At 45.2% G+C, this 23,731-nt stretch overlaps 1 protein-coding gene across 1 annotated transcript in view; it reads left to right on the top strand.

Moving 5' to 3' along the window:
- LOC121577556 (low-density lipoprotein receptor-related protein 1-like) overlaps window positions 1-23,731 on the top strand; it is a 199,402-nt gene that overhangs the window by 84,521 nt on the left and 91,150 nt on the right. The window contains exons 7-16 of the mRNA XM_045225247.1: window positions 9,234-9,396; window positions 14,219-14,441; window positions 15,641-15,830; window positions 15,959-16,102; window positions 17,325-17,561; window positions 17,723-17,903; window positions 20,611-20,833; window positions 21,164-21,353; window positions 21,589-21,714; window positions 22,268-22,408. Coding sequence (XP_045081182.1) covers window positions 9,234-9,396; window positions 14,219-14,441; window positions 15,641-15,830; window positions 15,959-16,102; window positions 17,325-17,561; window positions 17,723-17,903; window positions 20,611-20,833; window positions 21,164-21,353; window positions 21,589-21,714; window positions 22,268-22,408 — 1,818 coding nt within the window. The remainder of the gene's footprint in view (window positions 1-9,233; window positions 9,397-14,218; window positions 14,442-15,640; window positions 15,831-15,958; window positions 16,103-17,324; window positions 17,562-17,722; window positions 17,904-20,610; window positions 20,834-21,163; window positions 21,354-21,588; window positions 21,715-22,267; window positions 22,409-23,731) is intronic.

Here is a 23,731-nt window from a genome sequence, read left to right as displayed (position 1 = left end):
ATCATGGGAAAATCAAAAGAAATCAGCCAAGACCTCCGAGAAATAATTGTAGACCTCCACAAGTCTGGTTCATCCTTGGGAGCAATTTCCAAAAGCCTGAAGGTACCTCGTTCATCTGTACAAACAATAGTACGCAAGTATAAACACCATGGGACCACGCAGCCGTCATACCGCTCAGGAAGGAGACGTGTTCTGTCTCCTAGAGATGAACGTACTTTGGTGCGGAAAGTGCAAATCAATCGCAGAACAACAGCAAAGGACCTTGTGAAGATGCTGGAGGAAATGGGTACAAAAGTATCTATATCCACAGTAAAACGAGTCCTATATCGACATAACCTGAAAGGCCGCTCAGCAAAGAAGAAGCCACTGCTCCAAAACCGCCATAAAAAAGCCAGACTACGGTTTGCAACTGCACATGGGGACAAAGATCGTACTTTTTGGAGAAATGTCCTCTGGTCTGATGAAACAAAAATAGAACTGTTTGGCCATAATGACTATCATTATGTTTGGAGGAAAAAGGGGGTTGCTTGCAAGCCGAAGAACACCATCCCAACCGTGAAGCACGAGGGTGGCAGCATTATGCTGTGGGGGTGCTTTGCTGCAGGAGGGACTGGTGCACTTCACAAAATAGATGGCGTCATGAGGAAGGAAAATTATGTGGATATATTGAAGCAACATCTCAAGACATCAGTCAGGAAGTTAAAGCTTGGTCGCAAATGGGTCTTCCAAATGGACAATGACCCCAAGCATACTTCCAAAGTAAATCCAAGAACAGTTTGGTGACGAATTTTATGTTTGAGATTCTTCAAAGTAGTCACCCTTTGCCTTGATGACAGCTTTGCACACTCTTGGCATTCTCTCAACCAGCTTCATGAGGTAGTCACATGGAATGCATTTCAATAAACAGGTGTGCCTTGTTAAAAGTTAATTTGTGGGATTTCTTTCCTTCTTAATGCGTTTGAACCAATCAGTTGTGTTGTGACAAGATAGGGGTGGTATGCAGAAGATAGCCCTATTTGATAAGACCAAGTCCAGATTATGGCAAGAACAGCTCAAATAAGCAAAGAGAAACGACAGTCCATCATTACTTTAAGATATGAAGGTTAGTCAAAATGTCAAGAACTTCGAAAGTTTCTTCTAGTGCAGTCGCAAAAATCATCAAGCGCTATGATGAAACTGGCTCTCATGAGGACCTCCACAGGAAAGGAAGACCCAAAGTTATCTCTGCTGCAGAGGACAAGTTCATTAGAGTTAAATGCACCTCAGATTGCAGCCCAAATAAATGCTTCACAGAGTTCAAGTAACAGACACATCCCAGCATCAACTGTTCAGAGGAGACTACGTGAATCAGGCCTTCATGGTTGAATTGCTGCAAATAAACCACTACTAAAGGACACCAATAATAAGAAGAGGCTTGCTTGGGCCAAGAAACACGAGCAATGGACATTAGACCGGTGGAAATCTGTCCTTTTGTCTGATGAGTCCAAATGTGAGATTTTTGGTTCCAACTGCTGTGTCTTTGTGAGACGCAGAGTAAGTGAACGGATGACCTCCGCATGTGTGGTTCCCACCTAGAAGCATGGAGGAGGAGGTGTGGGGGTGCTTTGCTGGTGACACTATCAGTGATTTATTTAGAATTCAAGGCACACTTAACCAGCATGGCTGCCACGGCATTCTGCAGCGATATGCCATCCCATCTGGTTTGCGCTTAGTCCCACTATCATTTGTTTTTCAACAGGACAATGACCCCCAAAACACACCTCCAGGCTGTGTAAGGGCTATTTGACCAAGAAGGAGAGTGATGGAGTGCTGCATCAGATGACCTGGCCTCCACAATCCCCCGACCTCAACCCAATTGAGATGGTTAGGGATGAGTTGGACCGCAGAGTGAAGGAAAAGCAGCCAACAAGTGCTCATTATATGTGGGAACTCCTTCAAGACGGTTGGAAAAGCATTCCTCATTAAACTGGTTGAGAGAATGCCAAGAGTGTGCAAAGCTGTCAAGGCAAAGGGTGGCTACTTATCAAATATAGTTTGATTTGTTCAATACTTTTTTTGGTTACTACATGATTCCAAACTTTTGACTGTTACGGTAGATCTATGAAATAATCCCTTTTAAAAACAACCACACATGCCTAACACCTTCACCTAACAGACTGGTGAGGGGTGGATTGTAGATATGTGTGGATGTGTGAATGCATGTGCTTAAAGGGGCTAATTGGTCAAAGTCAGACGCGTGCCGGGCCAAGCATTCTTTGCTCTAACCCCCTACCCAATCAGTCACCTGAACTCATTACAGTACTTTCCTAGGGAGCGATGCTCCTCAGTCCTCACAGACAGCCACACAGACAGACACACAGCGCCAGGGCAGGCCCCAGATCAGCCACAAGCTAACACTGTGACTGCCCACAAAGCCATCAATGCACTGCCACCTCTACTGCGTGTTACATAACTGGGAAGCCCTCATTTAAAAGATAAAAACAAACAATGTCTACGTTAAGGGGCGGCAGGTAGCTTAGCGGTTAAAGCGTAGGGACAGTAACCAAAAGTTTGCTTGTTCGAATTCCAGATCTGGCAAGTTGGAAAAATCTGCTGTTCTGCCCTTGAGTAAGGCAGTTAACTCCCACAACAACTGCTGATCTTTTAACAAGGGGTTTTGATTTAAGACCATGTCTAGCTGTGCACATTAGCTTTAGTTGGGATGTTTTAAAAGGTTAGGGCTGTAGCAGTCTCCTCTTGGCTGGGAAGAGAGTGGGATGTTATAACCTACGCTAGGAGGCCCCAATGTCTGAGAGGGTCATGTCTAGCTATGTCAGTGATGGGCAACTTTGATGGGGGTGGGGGCCACAAAAAATCTGAACTCATCCAGGCTCTGTCGTAGCCGGCCGTGACCGGGAGACCCATGGGGCGGCGCATAATTGGCCCTGCGTCGTCCAGGGTAGGGGAGGGAATGGCCGGCAGGGATGTAGCTCAGTTGGTAGAGCATGGTGTTTGCAACGCCAGGGTTGTGGGTTCAATTCCCACGGGGGGCCAGTATGAAAAATAAAATAATGTATGCACTCACTAACTGTAAGTCGCTCTGGATAAGAGCGTCTGCTAAATGACTAAAATGTAAAATGTAATGAGGGGCTGTAGTTGCTTGTGGGTCTGCGAACCAACATCCATATCCCCCCCATTGCGAGCAAAACATTTCAGTGGCCCCACCCTCATTTTGTACGTTTTAGAGTTAATTTAGTGCAATTCTACACATTTTGCCATGTGGTGGAGAGACATTTTTGCATTTTTTATGATATCTGAGTTAGACTGACTAACAAAATCAATGGGGGCCCCCTGGCCTGTAATTCGACCATGATAACAAGTTTATATAGCTGGCCGCTAAACTAACATAGCAATCAACATTTTTTTGACATGGGCTAATTGACTGACTATCATTGACCGACAAAACGAGAAACTGCTGATGCACAACCACATTTCGAAATTGCACCTTGTGTATTCTACTATTCTAACTCAAAAGATTAAGTTGACACCCCATTAAGTTGCCCATCCCTGAGCTATGTAAATACCATTATTTTAGTACATTGTATTGGATTCATGCAGCACGTCACAGTGTGTCACCTATCCTTATTACTGTAGGATGGAGCTGACACTGCATAATAAAGCTGTCGAAGTATTACCCACTCCATCAGCTATCCTTATGCTAACGGTTGAATTGATTCTAAGGCTAGTTTGAGGGTTTTGATAAGGATTCCATGTTAAAGCAGCAGTTGGGGTTATGGTGAAGTAATTGGGAAGGGGGTTAGCAGGGCCTACTAGCTGCTTTCTGCTGTGTTTAGTACATATGTTTCTGCAAAATCTCCTTAAGAGATCATGTGCTGGAAAAGAGAAAGTCACTCTTGCAGCTCCACGTTCAACACTTTATTCTGTATATAATCGCTCTCGTTCTGCCTGTTGCCTGTCTTTCTCTTTTTCTGTCTGTTTCTTTCTCTCAGCCCTCCCTCCCCAACTAATCCTAAAATCACCCCTTCAACCAAATACTTTTAAAATGATTGACATTGCTCTATTTTTTATCTCCATCCACCTCTTCTTCTTCCGTTCTTCCTCTCCCTCTGGTCTTGCTTGCCCCCGGCTGGGTCTTAACCAGTACCTCATTTAGGAGTAGCGTGTCCTTTATCCCTCTTTTTTTGTGACTTTCCCTTCTTGTCGTGTGATGCGTTCTCCAGATGGTGTTTTAAGACTGGAGTGTTTTGAATGCAGGAGATGGGCTTTGGGGATAGGGAGGTGGATGTGAGGGGCGGGGGGTGTAAAGCCTTAAATCACTGTTTAGGGAGGGTATGAAGAGGTTAGCCGGAACTTGCATTTTATTAGTGCTCCATCACGGTATGGTATGGAACAACTTCAACATATCAGATATTGACTAATGCAATATGCTTACTCTCCGTATCCAATCGTATAGATGTGGCTCTGTTTGGTCCAAAGCAAGTGCAGGTTCGAAATATGCCTTCACAAATTCCCTGGATATAGATCTAGTCCTCCCTCTCTTTGAGGTGCAGAGGGCTGAGCAGAGTAAACAAACTACTTGGAGGAGGGGGGAAAAAAGCAAAAAAGCACTGTGGTCTTTTTTTTCATTATGTTTTATAGTGCAATGTTCGTCAGATAGAAGATTTTTCTTCTCCTCTAGGAAAGGGAACAGGGGGAGGGATGGGGCGATGATGGATGCATGGAGGAAGAGGAGAGAAGTGGGAGGAGCGGGGAAGCAGGGACGAAGAAAAAAACAATGTTTTTGCTTCCCGGTCAGAGTTTCTGTTTACCAGAAGTTGGTGGGAAAAAGTCAGTTCCAATGAACAGGGATTGGACTTACCTCTCCCCTCACCTCCGCTTCTTTCCACTCCTCTCCTACTGGACCAATAAAGGTATTTTTAAAATCCCTATTGAAAATCAGAATCTCTCTCGCTCTCTGCATAATTATTTTTTCTTAAGCGCAAACATATGTGTATGTTATCCATTTTGACTGCCCTCACCATTCAATCACATTGAAAAATATTGTTAGTGTGCATGTGTTTTTTTTTAAACAATGAAACCTCCTTTAGAATTCCTTTGAGATTTATTGCCCAAGAGCTGGTAAGCTTTCACTAGGCACACTTTTATTGCCCTCTTAGGCCTTGGAATTTGCCTCATCATCCCCCATCCTACTCTTTCGTCTTTCAGAGAAAACTATCCCCTTGGCCTCCCTAAATCAACACTGTGCCCCCATCACCTCCAGACATACGGCACAGTGCCCCCCTCACTACCAAACACCAGATATTCACCCTAGGGTAAAGGACGTGTGTTTGTTTGGTTTTGGGGTATCTACTTAATAAAAGACAGCGAGAACATGGCCTTGTGGGAGGTGTAGCCCCCTGCCTCAGACACACACACACAAACACACACTCTAAACCCAGTAATAATATGAAAATGTTTATGGACTGTATCGCTGGGTTCCCCAGTCTCTCATATCTAGCTCCAACAATGGGGCTCTTTCTGTGATCTCTGGCAAACACTGTCTATGGTTTCTGTGGGAGTGTGTGAATGGTAATAGTAGATGTGTGTGTTGCTCTTTCTGTCTGTCTTATTTTCGTCTAAACCCTTTGCCCTCTGTGTATTCGCTGTATTCAGCATCGTTTGGGTGGAGCAGGGCAGGGGCCTTCACATATTCCCTTTAAGTCTGAGGAGTTCCCAGTGTGTGTGTGTGTGTGTGTGTGTGTGTGTGTGTGTGTGTGTGTCAGACATATACAGTGGGGAAAAATGCAAACGTTGCTCAATTGGAATCAAGGGACCTAACGTGTGCCAGGAAAACATTCCCCACCCCACAGCCACCAGCCTGTTCTGTTGACAACAGGCAGGATGGGGGCATGGACTCATGCTCCTTACGCCAATCCTGACTCTGCCATCAACATGACTCAACAGGAACCGGGATTCGTCGGACCAGGCAATGCTTTTCCATTCCTTAATTGTCCAGTTTTGGTGGTCGCTTGCCCACTGGAGCCGCTTCTTCTTGTTTTTAGGTGATAGGAGTGGAATCCAGTGTGGTCGTCTGCAATGGCCCATCAAGGACCAACGAGTTGTGCGTTCCCGAGATGCTGTTCTGCACACCACTGTTATTTGCCTGTTTGTGGCCCGCGTGTTAGCTTGTATGATTCTTGCCATTCTCCTTCGATTTCTCATCAACAAGCTGTTTTTGCACACAGGACTGCCGCTGACTAGATGTTTCTTGTTTGTTGCACCATTCTCAGTAAACCCTAGACACTGTCGTGCCTGAAAAGCCCAGTAGGCTGGCTCTGGCCCAACCCTTTGGTTTCTGGGACCAATCACATTCTGACCGTTCTGTTCTCATTCTAGAAATTGTCAGGAAGGGAGGCAAATCCAGACTCAACGTGGAGAAGAACCGTCTGTTGGCCGGAGTTATGTGGATGGTGTAGCCAGGCAAAGATTACACTGTACCATCTTTACCACCCCAACAACCACACACTCACTCCCCTGACCCAGCGGGAGCAACAACATTCAGAAACACAACCACTGGATAACCAACTAGTACCAAACACAACCACAGTGAAGCAGGGCAGGGCTCCATTCCATTCACCAAAACAGAATAACACCAGATATAACAGACTGACCCTAGGCCCCCGGCACATAGACTATTGCAGCATAGATACTGGGGGCTGAGACGGGGTGTCGGGAGACACTGTGGCCCCGTCCGACGATACCCCCGGACAGGGCCAACCAGGTAGGATATAACCCCACCCACTTTGCCAAAGCACAGCCCCCACACCACCAGAGGGATATCAACAGACCACCAACCTACTACCCTGAGACAAGGCTGAGTATAGGCCACAAAGATCTCCTCCACTGCACGAGCCAGAGGGGGCGACAAACCGGACAGGAAGATCACGTCAGTGACTCAACCTACTCAAGTGACGCACCCCTCCTAGAGACGGCATGGAAGAGCACTAGTAAGCCAGTGACTCAGCCCCCGTAATAGGGTCAGAGGCAGAGAATCCCAATGGAGAGACGGGAACTGTCCAGGCAGAGACGGCAAGGGCGGTTTGTCGCTCCAGTGCCTTTCCGTTCACCTTCGCACTCCTGGGCCAGACTACACTCAATCATAGGACCTACTGAAGAGATGAGTCTTCAGTAAAGACTTAAAGGTCGAGACCGAGTCTGCGTCTCTTACATGGATAGGCAGACCATTCCATAAAAATGTAGCTCTATAGGAGAAAGCCCTGCCTCCAGCTGTTTGCTTAGAAATTCTAGTGACAATAAGGAGGCCTGCGTCTTGCATACGTGTAGGTATGTACGGCAGGACCAAATCGGAGAGATAGGTAGGAGCAAGCCCACATAATGCTTTGTAGGTTAACAGTAAAACCTTGAAATCAGCCCTAGCCTTAACAGGAAGCCATTGTAGAGAGGCTAGCACAGGAGTAATATGAGAATTTTTTTTGGTTCTACACACACAGAGACTCATAACAAGCTCTCAATTTGGAAAATCTGACCTAACTCTATCGTCGTGATTCCTGTTTACAAGCAAAAACTCAAACAGGAAGTACCAGTGATCCTCAACACGGGGGCCCCTCGGGTGCGTGCTTAGTTCCGTCCTTTACTCCCTGTTCACCCAAGACTGCGTGGCCACGCACGACTCCAACACCATCATTAAGTTAGCAGACGATACGACCGTGGTAGGCCTGATCACCGATGACAATGAGACAGCCTACAGGGAGGTCAGCGACAACGACCTCTCCCTCAACGTCAGCAAGACAAAGGAACTGATCGTGGACTACAGAAAAACTAAGGGCCAAGCACGCCCCTATCCACATCGACAGGGCTGTAGTGGAGCAGGTCGAGAGCTTCAAGTTCCTCGGTGTCCACATCACTAAGGAATTATCATGGTCCACACACACCAACACAACACCTCTTCCTCCTCAGGAGGCTGAAAAGATTTGGCATGGTCCCTCAGATCCTCAATAAGTTCTACAGCTGCACCATTGAGAACATCTTGACTGGCTGTATCACTGCTTGGAATGGCAACTGCTTGGCATCCGACCGCAAGGCGCTACAGAGGGTAGTGCGTATGGCCCAGTACATCACTGGGGCCAAGGTCCCTGCCACCCAGGACCTCTACACCAGGTGGTGTCAGAGGAAGGGCCTAAAAATTGTCAAAGAGTCCAGTCACCAAAGTCATGGACTGTTCTCTCTGTTACCGCATGGCAAGTGGTACTGATGCACCAAGTCTGGAACTAAAATAACCCTGAACAGATTCTATCCCCAGCTTCTATAAGTCTGCTAAAAAGTTAAATAGTTAACCAATATTAACTATCTGCATTTACCCTTTTTGCACTAACTCTTTTGACTCATCACATGTGCTGCTGTTACTGTTTGTCTATCCTGTTGCCTAGTCACTTTATAAATAATATAATAATATGCCATTTAGCAGACGCTTTTATCCAAAGCGACTTACAGTCATGCGTGCATAATTAATTTTTTTGTGTATGGGTGGTCCCGGGGATCCAACCCACTACCTTGGCGTTACAAGCGCCGTGCTCTACCAGCTGAGCTACAGAGGACCACATCCCTACCTTTATCCCTACCTATATGTACATATCTACCTCAGTTACCTCGTACCCCTGCACATGGACTCGGTACTGGTACCCGTGTATATAGACAGTTACTCATCGTGGATTTATTCCTTGTTATTATTTTTCTATTATTTCTCTTTTTTTCTCTGCATTGTTGGGAAGTAAGCATTTCACTGTTAATCTACGCCTGTTGTTTACGAAGCATGTGACAAATACAATTTGCTTTGATGTTTACTTAGCAGTTAGACAGTCAGACGGAATGCTAAGCATAGCAGGACATGCATGCAGTTCATGGGACTGCAAAGTCATGATGGAGCTCCCTACCATTACCTAATTGTCTTACCCCACCATTTTGTTTACCACTGCACTACAGAGTACATCCACAGATTGTACAGTATAGATGCCCTCAAAGACAACGCCAGAGAGAAATAACTGGTCTATGAAGATGCATCAGTCAATGGGAATATGTACAGTAAATTCTTCTGTTTCTCATATTTTATGTCTCCTGTTTTCTTTCTGTCTCCCTACCTCTCTCTGTCCCCTGCCTCCTCTCTCTCCCTCTCTGTCCCTCCCTCTCTCTTTTTCCCCCTCTCTCCTCCTCTGTCTGTCTGTCTGTGTGCTGTCCAGATGTGGAGCAGATGGCTATTGACTGGCTGACAGGAAACTTCTACTTTGTGGATGACGTGGACGACCGGATCTTTGTGTGTGACAAGGACGGACAGACGTGTGTCACCCTGCTGGACCAGGAGCTGTACAACCCCAAGGGCATCGCCCTGGACCCCACCATGGGGTGAGGACACACACGCAGGCAGGCACGCACATACACATATACATAGGCTGTATAGACACACACACACACACACACACACACACACACACACAGTCTACATACCCATACACACAGGCTACACGCACACTAGCTACACACAGACACACACACACACTTTTTAGGGTGTATACTCAGACTGCATACTGTAGGCTTCCATGTTTTGCCTTCTATGTCATGTCTTGTACCAATCCATCACAAAGTTCCATCCTACCAAATAGATGTACATACGTGTAAAATCTAAAGATAAGCATTTTACAAACACGCGCTCATACACATTCACACTTACGAACACTGTTCCGTGCTCCCATTTGTTGGTCAGGGTTGGATAGGCATGTCCATTGATGGACACAGTGAGTCAGGGAAATTCACACTGCGGTCTGTCGGTCCTCCCTCCTTTATCCCATGGGAACAGACCAATGTCCCACTGACTACTGCTGAGACACAGACACACACATCACCCACAGCACAGTATGTGCTTCTAACACACCATAACAGTCCCATGAGAGGCCCAATATTTTGGCCACAGTAGTCTGTCATTGTTACACAACCTAAAACAATGGGCTGGGGTTGAGGGTCGGAGGGGGTTAGAGTTCTCCAAAACACTTGGAAGGGTTCCTCTCCTCTCTGATTGGTACGTGGGCCATTGACTTGAAGTTTGGGGGAGCAGTAATTGAGTGCAGATGTTTCATTTGTGTTGTTTGGGTCTGAGCCCTGAGAGCTCCCAAATCATGCCTTTCCCTAAAACGTTCTACAGTCATGTTTTCATTTCAGCCCTGCCGTTATGACAGGGGTCTCGAACTCAATTACTAGAAGTGTGTGTGTGTGTGTGTGCACACGCACGTGTGCAGTTCTTTTGTTTTTCATTCCAACCCATTTCCACTGCTATAATTGATTGTGCAGTAATACAGTGGCTTGCGAAAGTATTCACCCCCCTTGGCATTTTTCCTATTTTGTTGCCTTACAACCTGGAATTAAAATGGATTTTTTTGGGGTTTGTATCATTTGATTTACACAACATGCCTACCACTCTGAAGATGCAAAATATTTTTTATTGTGAAACAAACAAGAAAACTTGAGCGTGCATAACTATTTGTAGAGCCACCTTTTGCAGCAATTACAGCTGGAAGTTTATTGGGGTATTTCTCTATAAGCTTGGCACATCTAGCCACTGGGATTTTTGCCCATTCTTCAAGGTAAAACTGCTCCAGCTCCTTCAAGTTGGATGGGTTCCACTGGTGTACAGCAATCTTTAAGTCATACCACAGATTCTCAATTGGATTGAGGTCTGGGCTTTGACTAGGCCATTCCAAGACATTTAAATGTTTCCCCTTAAACCACTCAAGTGTTGCTTTAGCAGTATGCTTAGGGTCATTGTCCTGCTGGAAGGTGAACCTCCATCCCAGTCTCAAATCTCTGGAAGACTGAAACAGGTGTCCCTCAAGAATTTCCCTGTATTTAGCGCCATCCATCATTCCTTCAATTCTGACCGGTTTCCCAGTCCCTGCCGATGGAAAAACATCCCACAGCATGATGCTGCCACCACCATGCTTCACTGTGGGGATGGTGTTCTCGGGTGATCAGAGGTGTTGGGTTTGCGCCAGACATAGCGTTTTCCTTGATGGCCAAAAAGCTCAATTTTAGTGTCATCTGACCAGAGTACATGCTTCCATATGTTTGGGGAGTCTCCCACATGCCTTTTGTGTTTGCTTCTTTTTTTTCTTTGAGCAATGGCTTTTTTTGTACGGCTTAAAGTGGTCCTATGGACAGATACTCCAATCTCTTTGTTGCCTCTCTGATTAATGCCCTCCTTGCCTGGTCCGTGAGTTTTGGTGGGCGGCCCTCTCTTGGCAGGTTTGTTGTGGTGCCATATTCTTTCCATTTTTTAATAATGGATTTAATGGTGCTCCGTGGGATGTTCAAAGTTTCTGATATTTTTTTATAACCCAACCCTGATCTGTACTTCTCCACAACTTTGTCCCTGACCTGTTTGGAGAGCTCCTTGGTCTTCATGGTGCCGCTTGCTTGGTGGTGCCCCTTGCTTAGTGGTGTTGCAGACTCTGTGGCCTTTCAGAACAGGTGTGTGTGTGTGTATGTATATATATATATATATATACATACATACATACATACATACATACATACATACATACATACATACATACATACATACATACATACATACATACATACATACATACAGTGAGGGGAAAAAAGTATTTGATCCCCTGCTGATTTTGTACGTTTGCCCACTGACAAAGAAATGATCAGTCTATAATTTTAATGGTAGGTTTATTTGAACAGTGAGAGACAGAATAACAACAAAAAAATCCAGGAAAACGGATGTCAAAATTGTTATAAATTGATTTGCATTTTAATGAGGGAAATAAGTATTTGACCCCTCTCAATCAGAAAGATTTCTGGCTCCCAGGTGTCTTTTATACAGGTAACGAGCTGAGATTAGGAGCACACTCTTAAAGGGAGTGCTCCTAATCTCAGCTTGTTACCTGTATAAAAGACACCTGTCCACAGAAGCAATCAATCAATCAGATTCCAAACTCTCCACCATGGCCAAGACCAAAGAGCTCTCCAAAGATGTCAGGGACAAGATTGTTGACCTACACAAGGCTGGAATGGGCTACAAGACCATCGCCAAGCAGCTTGGGTGAGAAGGTGACAACAGTTGGTGCGATTATTCGCAAATGGAAGAAACACAAAATAACTGTCAATCTCCCTCTGCCTGGGGCTCCATGCAAGATCTCACCTCGTGGAGTTGCAATGATCATGAGAACGGTGAGGAATCAGCCCAGAACTACACGGGAGGATCTTGTCAATGATCTCAAGGCAGTTGGGACCATAATCACCAAGAAAACAATTGGTAACACACTACGCCATAAAGGACTGAAATCCTGCAGCGCCCGCAAGGTCCCCCTGCTCAAGAAAGCACATATACATGCCCGTCTGAAGTTTGCCAATGAACATCTGAATGATTCAGAGGAGAACTGGGTGAAAGTGTTGTGGTCAGATGAGACCAAAATCGAGCTCTTTGGCATCAACTCAACTCGCCGTGTTTGGAGGAGGAGGAATGCTGCCTATGACCCCAAGAACACCATCCCCACCGTCAAACATGGAGGTGGAAACCTTATGCTTTGGGGGTGTTTTTCTGCTAAGGGGACAGGACAACTTCACTGCATCAAAGGGACGATGGACGGGGCCATGTACCGTCAAATCTTGGGTGAGAACCTCCTTCTCTCAGCCAGGGCATTGAAAATGGGTCGTGGATGGGTATTCCATCATGACAATGACCCAAAACACATGGCCAAGGCAACAAAGGAGTGGCTCAAGAAAAAGCACATTAAGGTCCTGGAGTGGCCTAGCCAGTCTCCAGACCTTAATCCCATAGAAAATCTGTGGAGGGAGCTGAAGGTTCGAGTTGCCAAACGTCAGCCTCGAAACCTTAATGACTTGGAGAAGATCTGCAAAGAGGAGTGGGACAAAATCCCTCCTGAGATGTGTGCAAACCTGGTGGCCAACTACAAGAAACGTCTGACCTCTGTGATTGCCAACAAGGGTTTTGCCACCAAGTACTAAGTCATGTTTTGCAGAGGGGTCAAATACTTATTTCCCTCATTAAAATGCAAATCAATTTATAACATTTTTGACATGCGTTTTTCTGGATTTTTTTGTTGTTATTCTGTCTCTCACTGTTCAAATAAACCTACCATTAAAATTATAGACTGATCATTTCTTTGTCAGTGAGCAAACGTACAAAATCAGCAGGGGATCAAATACTTTTTTCCCTCACTGTGTGTGTATATATATATATATATATATATATATATACTGAGATCATGTGACACTTAGATTGCACACGGTGGACTTTATTTAACTAATTATGTAACTTCTGAAGGTAATTGGTTGCACCAGATCTTATTTAGGGGCTTCATAGCAAAGGGGGTGAATACATATGCACGCACCACTTTTCTGTTATTTTTTTAGAATTTTTTGAAACAAGTTATTTTTTTTATTTCACTTCACCAATTTGGACTATTTTGTGTATGTCCATTACATGAAATCCAAATAAAAATCCATTTAAATTACAGGTTGTAATGCAACAAAATAGATACAATGCCAAGGGGGATGAATACTTTTGCAAGGCACTGTATACTCTGGTACATTTACTCCAGACTCTTTCCCCGTGATGTTGTCCAGCTGCTATTAGGGATGGCAATAATATTCTTGGCTGTAATTTAGAGATGATATAATATAGTTTTTTTGTAAAACCTTCTAGGAATTGCATTGTGATTGTTTGATCATTATCTTTTTCTGGGAGCACATCCAAGAAATTATTGTTTGATAGTTCCCTCATGTTTAGAAAACCCAGTGAGAGGCAGAGTAAATAAGCTTTAGGGAACAAGACAATAAAACATCAAGCACCCAGGAGGTGTTCCTCTGACCATGTGACCTGACCAGGACAAATTATTAGCACACTCAGGTATTCCTCCATATAAAACATAATGAAGGAAAATGCTGGGCTGTTCAACTACAGATGTTTTAACAACAGTTTCCCCTATACTTACCTAGACATGAAAATAGGAATGTATTAATTCACCTGTCAATCAATCGTTCACTCTGTCAAACAAGCTGTCGCTCCTCTCCCCTACAACTCTTCCCTAGCTTGTTGCTGTAAATGACAACATACTCATGCTCAGTCAACTTACCTGCTAAAATAGAATCAATCCATCAATGAATTAGCTAATCACCTCTCATCTCTCTCCTCCCACAGTAAAGTGTTCTTCACAGACTACGGTCAGATCCCCAAGGTGGAGCGTTGTGACATGGATGGTCAGAACCGGACCAAGCTGGTGGACAGTAAGATCGTGTTCCCCCACGGTATCACCCTGGACCTGGTCAGCAGGCTGGTCTACTGGGCCGATGCCTACCTGGACTACATAGAGGTGGTGGACTACGAAGGCAAGAACAGACACACCATCATCCAAGGCCTGCTGGTGAGCACACACAGACACACAGACAACAAGGGCAAAAACAGACACACCATCATACAGGGTCTGCTGGTGAGGTCATCAACCTGTGACAGACTGTCTGGCAGCTAGCACGCTTCTTCAGGGTTCTGGAAGGGAGCGTTTAGGAGGGTTTAAAATTTTTGGAATGTTGCAGATTTGTTGGTTGTTGTGAAGAGCAGAAGGGCATCTCCTTAATTTAGAGTAAGGAGTTTTATATAAGAATACTTAATAGCTGTGACCTTTACATTCCTTGTTATCCAAGCAGATTTAAATCTTAAATCCAAGGTAAATACTTGGTTGCCACTAAAACCAAATTCCCCCATCTATGTAGAGGTTCCTGTGTTTTCTCTCCTGTGAGGATCCTCTCTCTCCTGCTGCTGTAGTAATGTGGTGCTGTTCAGTGAGCTATGGCCAGAGAGCAGGGGGTTGACAGTAGCTTTTTCATTAGAGAGCTGATTAATAGGAGTTAAAGCAGAGCTCTGTGGATGGTGCCGTGGCTGGCGTGGCCAAGCGCCTTTTAAACCTGTTAGCAGGGCTTTTAGCGCTAGCTGTGTGTCTGCACAAGTAATGGCCTTCATTTACTCACTGGGCCTGGGGGCACAGACAACAACACACACACACACACACACACACGCACACACAAAGCCCCTTTAATTGTGCGTGTGCTATCAAGTCTGTGTGTGTATATACAACCAAGTGTGTGTGTGATTGCCATCAGTGGCAGTTTAAAGTCCATGGATGGTTATTGATGGTGAGGGTACAGGCAGTATTGCAGAGGGCATGTGTTTATTCCTGCCCTAGCCTGATCTTAATGGATACGAGTCACTCTGATCCGAAGAGCTGATCGACCGCCATTTTCATCTATTTCACGTTAGTGCTGTTAACTGGGACAGTGAGGCCGGCTTTCTTCTCTTGTTTAGGCCTGTTAGAGTGCATTATGGGAAATGGAGGCCCGAGTCATGCTATGGGTCATTTGGAATTCTGAATCAGCTGTGTAGAGTTGAGTTTTCAAGGGGAATTCTGTATTGATTGTGATTTTTGGTTCTTTGTGTCACTCATTCTCTCTTCCTCGTGCTCCCTCCTTCCATCCCGCTCTCCCTCTCTCTCCTCCATCCCTCTCTTCCTCTCTCTCCTCCATCCCTCTCTCCCTCTCCCTCTTTCTCTCCCTCCTCCCCCTCTCCCAGATTGAGCACCTGTATGGTCTGACAGTGTTTGAGAACTACCTGTATGCCACTAACTCAGACAACGCCAACATGCAGCCTAAGACCAGTGTGATCAGAGTGAACCGCTTCAACAGTTCTGACTACCAGGTGGTGACCCGCGTCGACAAGGGAGGAGCCCTGCACGTCTACCACCAGAGGCGACAGCCGCCAGGTAACTGTTATAGGGTTCTATATTCTATGCCCGCTGCGCATATTGTCAAATCAATTCTATATTTAACCCACCAACATAGTGGTATAGTTGAAATTCACTTGAATACTCAGAAATCTCCTCTCCTCCAGTGCGTAGCCATGCATGTGAGCCAGACCAGTTTGGGAAGGCTGGAGGCTGCTCTGACATCTGTCTGCTGGGGAACAGCCATAAAACCCGTACCTGCCGCTGTCGCTCCGGCTTCAGTCTGGGGAGTGACGGGAAGTCCTGCAAGAGTAAGTACCACATAGCCAATCCCCTCTCAGATACTCCACAGCACAGCCAATTATCTGTTAGGCACTTTACAAAACAAGTCAATAAAATGCTTCATTATAAATTCAATCTGCTCTGAGATACAACAACCCACTCCTACAGTGCATACTCTAGTCTACAGTACAGCCAATGTGCTCTCAGAAACATATATTTTTTTATATCACAGCCAATCCACTTTCACCTCCTCCAATCAGCTCCTTCACAGCTCTGGCTATCCGCTCCTCCTCTGTGGCTGTCTCTTGGAGCAGCTAAATCTCCTCAAGTCTGACCAGTAGACTGACTCACATGACATTGACAGCCAGCCTCCCTAATCAATGTCTACATGCCTGAAGCCCCACTATAACTATGAAGCAGAGGCAGACATCAATTATGTTATTGACCCTGTGCCAATGGCAGTGAAGGTTGAATCAGGAAAACTGAGCTAAGTCCTGGGAGACCCATAATAAACAGGCAGCTCTGAGTTGACTACTTTTGTCTGCGGAGTAACATAAAGTACAACTCCATCCCTGATTGATTCACCTTGCCTGAGAGGTGTGTATTAATATTCTATGAGGATATGAAAGCAACCACATATTGATCTGTTTCTTGTCTATAACCCTAGGTGCTCTTGAAAACCACACCAGAGCAGATTGATTCAACCGAAACCTATCCCATCCACTACACCATATGGAACAAGTCGTCAAATGTTAATTTGAATTATTGAAAATCACTTATATTCTCATTACGTTTACGGGGTTATGCTGCTCTTGCACAGTTTTTATCAGTTTAATCAATGCAAATTATATTTTATTTACAGTACGTGACAGCATTTGAACTGTTAATTCTTTGTGGAGAAGATATTCATTACTAGACAGAGGAAAGGCAGGAATTGTGGAGGTGATTTGAATTCTATGGATGTTCTTTAATGGCAAAGGCCTCATCAATGCTCTCATCCTCTTCCCATTTTGTCTGTCTGTTTATAGCATTGTAGTTTGATTTGAAATCCTTTCAGAATGCCTGGGCCTGTCGTCTTCATAAAGCATCTCAGAAAGTGCTGATCTAGGATCAGTTTTGCCTAATTAGATGTAATGAATAAGATTTCATGGACATGGGGGTCTGATCCTAGATCAGCACTCTTACTCTGAGATGCTTTATTTATGAATACAGGCCAAGTAAGTCCTCTCTCTCTCCCATGTTTTTTTCCAGAGCCGGAGCATGAGCTGTTCCTGGTGTACGGTAAAGGTCGTCCAGGGGTCATCCGAGGGATGGACATGAATGCTAAGGTCCCAGACGAGTACATGATCCCCATAGAGAACCTGATGAACCCCAGAGCCCTGGACTTCCACTCAGACAGCGACTTCATATATTTCGCTGACGCCACCAGCTACCTCATTGGCCGCCAAAAGATCGACGGCACAGAGAGAGACACCATCCTGAAGGACGGTACAGTAACTGCCCTGCATGGTGGCCATTTTGGGGCATCATTACTGTAATGGGGAGTAGTGGCCATTTTGGCTCCAAAATCATGCTAGCAATGTGTCTTGGCAGTTTATGTTGTATAATAGGGCAACTGGCCTCTCACCACTTGTTCCTCTATGTTCCAGGAATCCACACAGTGGAGGGTATAGCGGTGGACTGGATGGCTGATAACCTGTACTGGACGGACGACGGGCCCAAGAAGACCATCAGTGTGGCCAGGCTGGAGAAGGCTTCCCAGACCCGCAAGACTCTCATCGAGGGCAAGATGACCCACCCCCGCGCCATTGTAGTGGACCCCCTACACGGGTGAGAGAAGGAAGGTGGGAGGGAGAAAGGAAAGACAGAGGGAGAAGGGAAGGAGGCATAGGGATGGAGTGATGCATGGAAGAGTTTAGGTACAGTGGGGAAAAAAAGTCCTTGTTGGTAATCAAGCCTACTACTGTTGTGTCATCTGCAAACTTGATGACTGAGTTGGAGGCGTGCTTGGCCACGCAGTCATGGGTGAACAGGGAGTACAGGAGGGGGCTGAGCACGCACCCTTGTGGGGCCCAAGTGTTGAGGATCAGCGAAGTGGAGGTGTTGTTTCCTACCGTCACCACCTGGGGGCGGCCCGTCAGGAAGGATCCAGTTGCACAGGGCGGGGTTGGTTCAGACCCAGGGCCTCGAGCTTAATGATGAGCTTGGAGGGTACTATGGTGTTGAATGCTGAGCTATAGTCAATGAAAAGCAGTCTGACATACAGTGGGGAAAAAAAGTATTTAGTCAGCCACCAATTGTGCAAGTTCTCCCACTTAAAAAGATGAGAGAGGCCTGTAATTTTCATCATAGGTACACGTCAACTATGACAGACAAATTGAGGGGAAAAAATCCAGAAAATCACATTGTAGGATTTTTAATGAATTTATTTGCAAATTATGGTGGAAAATAAGTATTTGGTCACCTACAAACAAGCAAGATTTCTGGCTCTCACAGACCTGTAACAACTTATTTAAGAGGCTCCTCTGTCCTCCACTCGTTACCTGTATTAATGGCACCTGTTTAAGCTTGTTATCAGTATAAAAGACACCTGTCCACAACCTCAAACAGTCACACTCCAAACTCCACTATGGCCAAGACCAAAGAGCTGTCAAAGGACACCAGAAACAAAATTGTAGACCTGCACCAGGCTGGGAAGACTGAATCTGCAATAGGTAAGCAGCTTGGTTTGAAGAAATCAACCGTGGGAGCAATTATTAGGAAATGGAAGACATACAAGACCACTGATAATCTCCCTCGATCTGGGGCTCCACGCAAGATCTCACCCCGTGGGGTCAAAATTATCACAAGAACGGTGAGCAAAAATCCCAGAACCACACGGGGGGACCTAGTGAATGACCTGCAGAGAGCTGGGACCAAAGTAACAAAGCCTACCATCAGTAACACACTACGCCGCCAGGGACTCAAATCCTGCAGTGCCAGACGTGTCCCCCTGCTTAAGCCAGTACATGTCCAGGCCCGTCTGAAGTTTGCTAGAGTGCATTTGGATGATCCAGAAGAGGATTGGGAGAATGTCATATGGTCAGATGAAACCAAAATATAACTTTTTGGTAAAAACTCAACTCGTCGTGTTTGGAGGACAAAGAATGCTGAGTTGCATCCAAAGAACACCATACCTACTGTGAAGCATGGGGGTGGAAACATCATGCTTTGGGGCTGTTTTTCTGCAAAGGGACCAGGACGACTGATCCGTATAAAGGAAAGAATGAATGGAGCCATGTATCGTGAGATTTTGAGTGAAAACCTCCTTCCATCAGCAAGGGCATTGAAGATGAAACGTGGCTTGGTCTTTCAGCATGACAATGATCCCAAACACACCACCCGGGCAACGAAGGAGTGGCTTCGTAAGAAGCATTTCAAGGTCCTGGAGTGGCCTAGCCAGTCTCCAGATCTCAACCCCATAGAAAATCTTTGGAGGGAGTTGAAAGTCTGTGTTGCCCAACGACAGCCCCAAAACATCACTGCTCTAGAGGAGATCTGCATGGAGGAATGGGCCAAAATACCAGCAACAGTGTGTGAAAACCTTGTGAAGACTTACAGAAAACGTTTGACCTGTGTCATTGCCAACAAAGGGTATATAACCAAGTATTGAGAAACTTTTGTTATTGACCAAATACTTATTTTCCACCATAATTTGCAAATAAATTCATTCAAAATCCTACAATGTGATTTTCTGGATTTTTTTTTTCCTCATTTTGTCTGTCATAGTTGACGTGTACCTATGATTAAAATTACAGGCCTCTCTCATCTTTTTAAGTGGGAGAACTTGCACAATTGGTGGCTGACTAAATACTTTTTTTCCCCACTGTAATGGTTGTTTTGGGATAGGTTTTTTTTGTTTGGAGGGGGTGTTGGTGTGAAAGAGTGTGGATATGAAGGAGGCATGCCAGAGGTTTTACAGCCATTAGCAGTAAAGTCTTACTGTGTGTGTGGTGGGACTGTCTGCTTCTTAATAGATTATTTTGATATTCTACCATGGATGTGAGATGTGGCTGGAAGATGATTGGAAAGTTGACCCTGGGGTGTGTGGGTTTCTGTGTGTGTGTCCATGTTTGTTTGTGCATTCATACGTGACTACGTACATGCATACGTGTGTGTGTTTCTATATTTTCCTGTCACTGATCCCCTACTTTCCGCTCACAGCACCTTAAAACAATTCTATCCCTCTCAAGTGTGTGTGTGCATTGCGTTTGTTTGACCCATTTGTTTAGTGTCTTTTCTTTTCTATGGGAGAAGGGGGAGCGTCTTCACCATGGTTTGTAACTTTGTAAAAACTGAAGAAAATAATTACTGAAGTTCAAATGAAGGCGTTAGTCAGCATATTCACAGCCAGACTAGGGGACTATCCCCTGTGGTGTGTGTGGGGGGGAGAGATAATAGAGTTCTACTCAATCAGATGTCAGCTGGGGCAGAATAGCCCGGTCACGACAGACCAAAACACACACACCATGCTCATCCCCCTCCTCTCTCTCCCCAGGTGGATGTACTGGACAGACTGGGAGGAGGACCCTAAGGAGAGTAAGAGAGGGAAGATTGAGCGGGCCTGGATGGACGGTTCTAACAGGAACGTGTTCCTGACCAGTAAGACGGTCCTGTGGCCCAACGGTCTGAGTCTGGACATCCCACAGGGAATCCTGTACTGGGTGGACGCATACTATGACCGCATTGAGATGGTCTACCTTAACAACACTGAACGCAAGGTCAGTCAGAATGGTTACTAGCCCTAAAACGAACCCTAACCCCAACCCTAACGCTACTATGACCGCATCGGTATTGTCTATAGTACCTCAACAACTCAGAATGCAAGGTCAGCACATGACAAACATTACCATGATAATGTATTACTACAATAAGTAATAAAGTTGATTTAACACACCAAGTGAGATTTGTAGTACAGTATAAAACTGTGTAGTTATTGTGGTCAGTGGTGAGACTAGGTACCGTAATGATACTGTAGTTGTCATAGGGTTTATTGGATATGCAGTCTGTGTGTACTGAACACATCAACACCTGTATTGTGTTGTTATCAGACGGTATATGAGGGTCAGGAGTTGAACCACGCCTTCGGCCTGTGTCACTACAAACACTTCCTGTTCTGGAATGAGTACCGCAGCGGTAGCATCTACAAATTGGACCAGGTCACCAAGACAGTCTCCCTGCTCCGCAATGAACGACCTCCCATCTTCGAGATCCGCATATATGACGCCCAGCAGCAGCAAGGTACAGGACACTAGTCTGTTCATCCATCTATTCACCTATCTATCTATCTATCTATCTATCCATCTATCCATCCATCCATCCATACACACATTAATGTCTGAACATATCTCTCTACCCCTCTCTGTGTCTCTGTCTCTCTTGCTCTCGCTCTCGGTCTCTCGCGCTCTCGGTCTCTCGCGCTCTCTGTCTCTCGCACTCTGTCACTCGCGCTCTGTCTCTCTCGCTCTGTGTGCAGGTTCCAATGCATGTCGTGTGAATAACGGGGGCTGCAGTAGTCTGTGTCTGGCCATCCCTGATGGGAGACAGTGTGCCTGTGCAGAGGACCAGCTACTGGATGACAAAGACAACACCAGCTGTAAAGGTGAGAGGTCAGGGAGCAGGGGTCAGCTACAGGAGAGCAGGAGTTTAAATTCAATACTATACTCCCATAATGTGCATGTGCACGCATGTGTGTGAAAGATCATGTGGAAGGGAATTTTGTCACATGCTACCATCATCAGGGTTTATAGAGATTAGCCTAGGATTAAACTGTATTTCAAAGTTGAACTGTCAAAAGTGTGTGTGTGTGCGAGAGAGAGGGAGAGAGGAGCATGGAGCAGTCAGCCCAGAGTTTGGTGTTGTGGAGGGGGGATTAGGGACTGACAGTAGGCCTGACACACACACACACTGGGCTCATAATTTGTAAGTCGCTCTGGATAAGAGCGTCTGCTAAATGACGTAAATGTAAATGTTGGCTCACTGCTCTGACAGGGTTTGTGTTTGTTGTAGACTGCTGATGTGACAGAATATTAGCTAGTAATCTCACTGTCCCGCTCCACTCATTTAACTTTGTTGGAGAAATTTGTTATTTGAATGCTCAACCTCTCTCTTTCTCTTTCTCTTTCTCTCTCTCTCTCTCTCTTTCCCTTTCCCAGTCAACCCGTCCTACATCCCGCCTCCTCAGTGTCAGCCCGGGGAGTTTGCCTGTAAGAACAACCGCTGTATCCAGGAGCGATGGAAGTGTGACGGTGACAACGACTGTCTGGACAACAGTGACGAGGCCCCTGAGCTCTGCCGTGAGTATACGACACACTGATTGTAGAACAACTACAGTGCCTTGCAAAAGTATTCATCCCTCTTGGCATTTTATCTATTTTGTTGCATTGCAACCTGTAATTTCAATGGATTTTTATTTGGATTTCATGTAATGGACATACACAAAATGTACATTTACATTACATTTAGCAGACGCTCTTAACCAGAGCGACTTTTACAAATTGGTGCATTCACCTTATGATAGCCAGTGGGACAACCACTTTACAAATTTAAAAAAAAAAAATGTTATCAATTTCTATTAGTATAATGTTTTTTTTATCATAAATTTGTAATTTTAATTTTTTTTTTTATATATATATATATATATATACAGTGGGGAAAATTTTTATTTAGTCAGCCACCAATTGTGCAAGTTCTCCCACTTAAAAAGATGAGAGAGGCCTGTAATTTTCATCATAGGTACACGTCAACTATGACAGACAAAATGAGAAAAAAAAATCCAGAAAATCACATTGTAGGATTTTTAATGAATTTATTTGCAAATTATGGTGGAAAATAAGTATTTGGTCAATAACAAAAGTTTCTCAATACTTTGTTATATACCCTTTGTTGGCAATGACACAGGTCAAACGTTTTCTGTAAGTCTTCACAAGGTTTTCACACACTGTTGCTGGTATTTTGGCCCATTCCTCCATGCATATCTACTCTAGAGCAGTGATGTTTTGGGGCTGTCGCTGGGCAACACGGACTTTCAACTCCCTCCAAAGATTTTCTATGGGGTTGAGATCTGGAGACTGGCTAGGCCACTCCAGGACCTTGAAATGCTTATTACGAAGCCACTCCTTCGTTGCCCAGGTGGTGTGTTTGGGATCATTGTCATGCTGAAAGACCCAGCCACGTTTCATCTTCAATGCCCTTGCTGATGGAAGGAGGTTTTCACTCAAAATCTCACGATACATGGCCCCATTCATTCTTTCCTTTACACGGATCAGTCGTCCTGGTCCCTTTGCAGAAAAACAGCCCCAAAGCATGATGTTTCCACCCCCATGCTTCACAGTAAGTATGGTGTTCTTTGGATGCAACTCAGCATTCTTTGTCCTCCAAACACGACGAGTTGAGTTTTTATCAAAAAGTTATATTTTGGTTTCATCTGACCATATGACATTCTCCCAATCCTCTTCTGGATCATCCAAATGCACTCTAGCAAACTTCAGACGGGCCTGGACATGTACTGGCTTAAGCAGGGGGACATGTCTTGCACTGCAGGATTTGAGTCCCTGGCGGCGTAGTGTGTTACTGATGGTAGGCTTTGTTACTTTGGTCCCAGCTCTCTGCAGGTCATT

Source organism: Coregonus clupeaformis, chromosome 15 (assembly GCF_020615455.1).
Source record: "Coregonus clupeaformis isolate EN_2021a chromosome 15, ASM2061545v1, whole genome shotgun sequence".
NCBI lineage: Eukaryota > Metazoa > Chordata > Actinopteri > Salmoniformes > Salmonidae > Coregonus > Coregonus clupeaformis.
This window is presented reverse-complemented; position numbering and strand designations above follow the sequence as displayed.